General features: G+C 30.2%; 1 protein-coding gene across 5 annotated transcripts in view; it reads left to right on the forward strand.

Moving 5' to 3' along the window:
- Positions 1 to 8,023, forward strand: part of LOC141529080 (Krueppel-like factor 6) — a 166,608-nt gene extending 158,585 nt beyond the window's left edge. For all 5 annotated transcript variants that reach the window (XM_074245453.1, XM_074245452.1, XM_074245456.1 and 2 more), the window contains one exon: positions 4,547 to 8,023. In XM_074245453.1, the coding sequence (XP_074101554.1) occupies positions 4,547 to 4,722 (176 nt within the window). In that variant the 3' untranslated portion in view covers positions 4,723 to 8,023. The remainder of the gene's footprint in view (positions 1 to 4,546) is intronic.
- The last annotated feature ends 313 nt before the right edge of the window (positions 8,024 to 8,336 follow it).

Consider the following 8,336-nt stretch of genomic DNA (forward strand, 5'->3'; position numbering starts at 1 on the left):
TTTCGGCGTAGATGTATCGCTGCGTCAGCAGGCAAGATCTACAAGGGCGGACTCTACTTTTTACCGAGTATTGACCGAAACCTTCCCATAAATTCCCGTCTTTCTACTTTTTTATTTCTTCAGGGGAACACTACACACACGTTCCATTCTAGTAAAGGTTCTGTTGGAGTGTGTTGAGACACTTACACACTACTTGGGTAAAGGGGGTGAGTCGCAAAAGGGGATGATAAGAATAAGACCGAGACGAAGGACCTAGAAAGTGTGCTATATTGTGACGGCACGACGGCAAACTTAATAAAATGCAAAGACGACGAGCACGCGTTGCTCCAGCAGACTGACATATCGACGTAATACACCTCTCCGACTTACAGGTCGTGTCCGATCACAACTTGAAGCTTTGAGAATGAAAAAATAACTTATATTCTTAGAGTTTCTTTAGTTTTTTTTTTTTACATCACGCTTGCACTGAAACTCGAGCTAGTCTAATCTATTTTACCCGACGGAGAAATTTTTATCATTAATTTTATATTCATAAAAATTAAAAAAAAAAAAAAAATCATTTATAAAATTTTGACTAAATTCAATAATTTTTCGACTTTTTGAAAATTATCAATTTTTATAACTAAAAATTCAAGACGAATTTTTTAAGCTAAAAATAAAAATTAAAATAATTTTTCACTATTTTCAGGCTCTGCAGAATCTTGTTTTATATACTTATTTTCCAAAAATTTATTCAGAAGATAACTTTAAAAAAAAAATGATGAATTTATAAAAAAAAAAAAAAATCATTTCCATGCCTGAACAAATTTTTCAATATTATAACATCTATTTATAAAACTTAACTAGATAATTATAATTGTAACGTCTGAGCAAAGTCTAGCTAATTTAATAATAAACCGATAAAATACGTGACACACGCCTATAACTAGCGGTAGGACATAAATTGTGCGTGAAATGGCTCTCACACATACAAACATAGCTTTAGAGACAAAAATACCTAGCCAGAGTAATAGTCATAGACATAGACAGCCATGAAGAAATGAATGACCATCCCCGCAAGTGCTTCCGTGCGTGAATACGAATCCGTGACATCCGGAGTCTCTGCATCGCGATGTGCATCCGCGTTGCACATTGTTCCCGTTAAATTATTCATTCCACGATGAATAAATTCAATTCATTTTTCATCACTCGAAAAACTAGGAATGAGCGCGAAGCGTTAAAAACCTCGGCAATTGATTGTACAAAGCAGTCGCTCACTGACTTTTTTCATTTCTCTTTCTTTTTTTGTTCAGTCGGTACAAAAAATATAAAAAACTGCCTTACCGAGTGGAGCTGGATGAAAAAGAGGGTCGAAATAAGTGCATACTCGGCCATTTGCGCACCCGAATCTCTATTGCCTGGAAGAAATAAATCCCTTTCGCTCGACTCGTCCTGCTCAACTTCTCTTCTCGGTAAGGTGCTTCTTCAGCTTCTGCTTCTGCTCCTCCTGTGTAGAGTAATTCTCCGCCGCGAGGGAGTCAGACCCCAGCTCACTATCGCCCACCCGTTCTAAGTCCTTGTAATTTCTCTCTTTCCCGCTGAAGGCCAGTAAAAACACTGCCCGGGTTAAACTTCTTCTTCTTCTTCTTTCCCATAATCTTCGTCTTCCCATAATCCATGAATAGATTCTGGCAATTTTTTCAAGAATAATTCCACACTGAAAAAAAAAATTAATTTCTACCAAAAATTTATTCTTTTTCTTAATTAAAAAAAAATCTTTTTCAAATTAATATTTGAAGTACACTAAAAAAAAAAATGACTTGATTCAAGAAAAAAATTTTTTTTTTAAATGTCATTCTTGTTTTAAGTAATTCAATTTTCTTAATTTAAGAAATTTATTGACTTAAACTTATAACATTAAAAAAAAAAAAAATTTGTTCTTGAACTAACAATCAATAATTCTTGAAATGAAATAAAATTGTTCTTAAGTCAAGAGAATCATTTTGGAGTAAAGAATTCACTTGTATCGATCGAAGATAATATAGTCTTGAACCAAGACAAGAATTTTTTGAAATAAGACAACTAGTTTTCTTCAAAATAATTTTCTTGGAGCAAGAATATTTTTCTAGAATGAAAATATTTTTTTTATCAGTGTAAAAATAATATATTTAGCAATTAAGAAAAACAATTTAAAAATTTTTTCAGTGCATTACAGAAAATAACCCTCCGAAAGTTTAAAACAGCTCATCGTCTAACACCACATCAAAAAAAATAAAAAAAAAATAAAATTAAAGTCTCCCAACAATTTGATCTTGGTAAAATGAAATAAACACCACCATATCACTTTCCCCGATGATTGATAGCTCTAACAAGAAATTTTTAATTCCCCTGCATTATTAACCTGTAAATAATGATAATCATAATGACAACAATAATGTATTCTCGGGATTATGAAAACGGGGTGACGTTGATGAGGTAACGCAGCCTGGCAATGAGAGAGACAATGTGAGGTTACCACCTGTGGCTCTTCAGCTACCGGGTTAACAAGCCGCGTTGGTTATTGCCAGCAGAGAGCAGAGAAGGACGGTAGTGAGGGGGCGAGAAGGATGAACGATTGCAATTTTCTCGCGAAATAGAGAAGGATTCACGAGAAAAAGAAGCTAACAATGACAATGACAATGACTAAGAAACAGAAGCTCTGAAATATTAGCAGAGATGCCTTGCCGTGATCACCACCCGCCCAAGGCGACTCTTTTTTCCATCATTCCACTTTGTCTTCTCCTGTTTCGCCTCCTGCCTCTATCCAGTTCTTCTTCATCTTTTGAGAGGACCCTCCTCTACTTCTCTGGTTTTCCTTACACGGATGCATGCTCACTGAAAAATAGATTCACGTTGGATCCATTGATCTAGACGACGTGTGTTATTTCATCCGTTTTAGTTTTTCGAAAGTGAGGTAAGAAAATTGGAAAATTCCTATCTTCAGACGCCACGTCCCCGAGCGTTATTTCGTCTACGATAATAAGACGAACGAGTGCAAAAACACTTGTACGAACAAGTATAAATACATCCTATAATATATACGCGGTTCGTGGATCCTCGGTGTATATTTTATAAAAATACCCTCTAAAGATCTTAAGGGAGAGGGAGAAAATTTATGTCGCTGTTTGTTTAACCTTCCGGTTGTGTAGTTTGCATCGTTTAAACCAACAGTCCTCAGTTTGTTTCTTATCCACCACCTTGTATCATATTATATTGCGAGTCTCTGCTTCTCCAGCTCTGTCATTGCTCCTCAAGTTCTGCCCGTGTGCTCCTGCTCCTAGTATTGCCTTGAGGAATAGGTATACTCTTAACGTATAAGGTTGAGTATGGAGAACGACGGCGACAAATCCAACAAGAACGTGGTGAGGCATAGCCAAATTCCTCCTCATTCATCCCGTTGGCGTACGACATACCACCACGCGGCAAGAAAATTCCTCGGGACTTATATATCTAAGACACACGAGATAAGAACTCCACTAGACCCCAAAGACGCTTGAGATAAAAAAAACTTCGGGAATACTAATATGCATGCATGCCTCGAGCTGTTTTGTTTATAATGAAAATAATCAGTTACTAATATGAGTTTAGGTGGGTTTATTTTTCAATTTTTGGATGTTATAACCAAAGTTGGGGAATTTGTCGGATGGTTAAGACGTGAGCGAAATTTTGAAAAGTTTTTTTTCTTGTTAGTATTGTTATTCTTAGTAAGAAAGAAATTTTTTTTTAAATTACAGTAATTGTGGAACATTTTTAAATTATTGATAATCCTTTAAATAATTTATCATAAATGTAATCTAAACTTTTAATTTTATTAAACTAAAATTGAGTTCTGCAAAAATATAAAATTTTTAGTGATAAAATTGAATGAAAATATTTCTAATTTTACTTAAAAATAATTTTTTGGTTTTGTTTAAACATCGATAAATGAAAAAAAATTATTTTTCAAAAAAATTAGCTATGTTACTAATTCTTAAACCAATTATTGATTGAATAAAAATTTCTAATTTTTTTTTATTTATTTTTTTATTTTATTTATCTGGTAAAGAATTCTATCGAAGAATTCTATTTGTATTGAATATAATTAATTAGATAAAAAGTTTTCGAACTTTTTTTTCAAAAAATAAATTTTTCTAAAAAATAATTAACTATCAAAAAAATGTCCTAATTTTTTTTTCGAGAATCAATAATTGAAAAAATTTCTTATTTCACGAAATAACTAGAGTAAGACCCTATAATTACATTTTCTCTGTCTTTCTTCATCTGTTTATAAGAAAAAGGTCAAATGTGAGGTAAATAAATACATATATCCAAGTAATTTAATATCAGCAAAACTGAAGCAATCCCCAGCTTATTTACCAGATTCCCTCGAGAAAATTCCGAATCAAAAAAGCTCGTTCCAACCTTGAACACGTGCCCTGAAATAAAATGTCACTTCAACGTATAATTGCAATTTAAAAAAATCAAATCACCCTAAAAATTAAAAATTAATAAATTAATCTTATAAAAAAAATTTTCCCATATGTTCCAGGTGAAAAACCATACAAGTGCAGTTGGGAAGGTTGCGAATGGCGATTTGCGCGCTCGGACGAGCTGACCCGTCATTACCGCAAGCACACAGGAGCCAAGCCCTTCAAATGCCGACACTGTGATCGGTGTTTCTCGCGCAGTGACCACCTGGCCCTCCATATGAAGAGACACGTCTAATCTCGCTTATCAGCACTTACTGTCTAACCCACTTCCAAGTGCGATCAGTGAGCTCGAATTTATTTAATGCATGCCAGCTCCTGGTTATGGCGATCCTCTAATGTCACCGTCGTCGCGCGTCTTCGTCAGCTAGCCGACTTAAAATTAACGTTAAAAAAAAAATAAAATAATGGAATTGGAAGGAATTAGTTGACACGTTCTCTCAAAAAAAAAAAAAAACTTCCAGCCTTGCTTCCAAGTTCATCTTTTACTTGTTTTTACGCTGATTATAAATTATAATTATTCCTGCAAGACATTGTCAAGTATTGGTCTAGCCCCGAGATCTATATTTTTAATAATATTTTTAATTGTAGCCTTATTGATAAGTATTATTAATTATTAATTATTAATTTTAATTATTATTACTAGTTACTAGTTCGTAGATTTAATTCTTAGTTAATAGTTGCTAATAATAATTAATCACACCTTGGAGGCTAGACAAAATTGTGATCCTGCGCTGAAATTAAAATTTTCTTATAAATCGGCCAGATATAATAATTTTAATAATAATAATAATAATAATAATAATAATAATAATAATAATAATATTAATAATACTAATACTAATGATAAAAATAATAAAAATAATACTAATAATACTAATAATAATAATAATAATAATAATAATAATAAAATATTAATAATAATTGTTAAAATTAAAAGTAGCTTAATAATGCGAAAATTTAATTTTTTAGCGGGAAGATAATTATTATTTAAGACACGATAAATCACTGCCAATAATGTATTACGATGTTGGTACATCGGCGTCTTCATTATAAACCTAAATTTAAGAACAAGTATCGATGACAACGAGGAAGGCAACGATATTAGAGATGAAAAGAGAAAAAATAAAAAAATTAGCGAATTTTATTAGTAAATTATGCGTCGTTCGTAATTTGAGATTTTTAATGATTATGATTTATGATTTATGATTTTTAATGAAATTTATTGTTTGTCTTTATTATTATTATTATTGTGTGCTATGATTAATGATTATGATTGGAGCCTCTGGATCCTCGGTGCTAACGCGGTATTATTTTAAAGTCTTGATTTATGGAACGATGCTGCGTGAATGAAAATTTTTCGGGATAAGTTCAGAATTTTGAAAAGTTTTAAATTCAAATTGAGGGTGAAATTTTGGAGATGTGGATTAAAATAAGACGTTTTTTTGTAGGAAATTTGATTTTCTACAAAAAAAAGTAATCAAAATTTTTATTTCTCGCCAGAATTTTGATTTTAAAACGTCGTAATTCTGAAGTTCTTAAAATTTGAGTTGTTCAGATCTTTAAAATTTAGTAAGAGTTTTAAACTGAAAATGCGAGTCAAGAATTGAAGATATGGAAAAATTATAAGAAACCTTTTTTGTAGAAAATGAAATTTTCTGCAAAAAAGACCTGATTTTTTTGTTTCTCGCATTTTTTAGCCAAAAATAAAAAAAAATTTGAAAAAATGAAAAATTTTCAATGCGCATTTAGATAAATTTAAAAATTAGTACGAATTTGATAGATTGGTTATAAAAATTAGTAATTTTATGATAATTAGTAAGAGAGGTGTCACTAATTTCATTTACGAAGAAACAAAGGACGACAGAGGACTTAATGATGTTCAGTGGCCAAATAAATTAATTGATATGTAGCGATAAATGATAGGTTAATTGTGTGGATGCTAATGAACAAATATTTATGTATAAGTATACACAAAACTAAAAATAAATATAAATATATATATATATATATATATATATATATATATATATTAAATGAAAAAAAAAAAATATATATATATATATATATATATTAAAGAAAAAGAAAACAAGTAGCGAAATAAAATGTTGTGGATGTCTCGCGTATAGAAAATTACAAATAAATTAGATGTAACGCGAAGAATGACTGAAGTTATCATAAAAATTATTGCGTAAATAATGATATATGATAAATGATAAATAAACGAGCCAGAGCAATTACTGAGTTTGTATATCGTGCAATTTTTAAAATGTTTCATTATTTGTTACCACATTTGACAATTTAATAATAGTAGAATTAAGTAACGAAAAAAATAAGTATAAGTATGAGTATGATTATGAGTAATGTAGCTATTAAAGGAGAAATTATTGAATTGAATGCTACTAAATGAGTTTATTGATTTTAAAATTAAAGACAGAGATAAATATTTAAGTAAACACTTAATACTAAGGTTAATGTGTGTATGATCAACCGTATTAAGCAAAAGTCTTATTGATAGCCATATTTTCAGTAAATACTACGTTAATTGAGGTTCCGGGCATACGGCACCAGTTTTCGGCATTTATTTCATTGTAAATCCATTCGGAAAAAATATTAATTGAGTATAATAGCAAATGACAATTGATAATTGATAAATGCTTGCGCTTAATTGTTAATTAAAGTAAAGCTGAGGGGAATCTTGCCATTTGTCGGCTGGGAGTGAGGCTAAAGAAAAGTGTTGTATATTATATTGTGAATTGTACATTATTTGTACTGCATTTTATGTTGTTTTTAGTAATGCGTCTAATTAACTCGCTGTATAAAAATCCAATTAAAAAAAATTTTTTTTTGTGTATGTGGTAATTTTTTAAGACGCTCTTTTAAATTTTATTTTTGGATTTTTTAAATTTGTGGTTTGGGAAAATGAGATTATTTTATCGTAAATGGTTTTGTTATTTTAAAACAAAAAATTTTTGTTTGAAAAGTTTTTTTATATCTCTATTACATCAAGAGATAATTGAGTTTTTGTTCATTGGAACTTGGAACAATTAGCGCGCATGCGCGCGGCCAGTTCGAGCGGCTTTAACCGCGAAATTCTTATATTATTCATTCCAAAGAGTGAAATAAATTATTTTAATAATTTTTTCTTTATATTTTTAATTAATATTTATAATTATACTAAATTTCGTTATGTTTTAAATTTTTAGAACTTGGAACTATTAGCGCGCATGCGCGTGGCCAGTTTGAGCGGCTTTAAGCGCGAAAGTTTTATTTCACTTATTCCAAGGAGTGAAATTAATTATTTTAATAACTTTGATAGACTTTTTCTTCATCTTTTTAATTACTATTTATAATTATAATAAATTTCGTTATTTTTTTAACATTTCAAAGGAGTTATTATAAACTGAGCGCTTAAAATGGCCACGCACATGCGCGGTAGGTTTTTAAATTTAATTTGTGATAAATTAATTATCTCGGGATCTAATTGAGGTATTAACAAACTTTTTTAATGAAAATTATTTATTTTTTAATAATAAATACTAATTCGAAGAAAGAAAATGTGTTAAGGTTTTAAATTAAAAGCGAAACAAATTTTTTTATGCGTAAGTGTAAATTGGATTTGTATATTAAGAGCGGACTAATTTTCCCGGCCCGTCAACGAGACTTTTGTACATTTTCATTCCTTCCATAAGATAATTAAATGGTTTTTTAAATTATTGTGCGTAAAATAAATATATATATGGATAATTATATCAAAAATACGAGTCAGTTTAAAGTTATTAACGTACAATTACGATTAATATACATGTTAATATTATTATTAATATTAATACTGATAAATCAAGTAATTAT

This window comes from Cotesia typhae, unplaced genomic scaffold (assembly GCF_013202065.1).
Source record: "Cotesia typhae breed Kobodo isofemale line unplaced genomic scaffold, CoteBio_Ctyphae contig_44, whole genome shotgun sequence".
Taxonomy (NCBI): domain Eukaryota; kingdom Metazoa; phylum Arthropoda; class Insecta; order Hymenoptera; family Braconidae; genus Cotesia; species Cotesia typhae.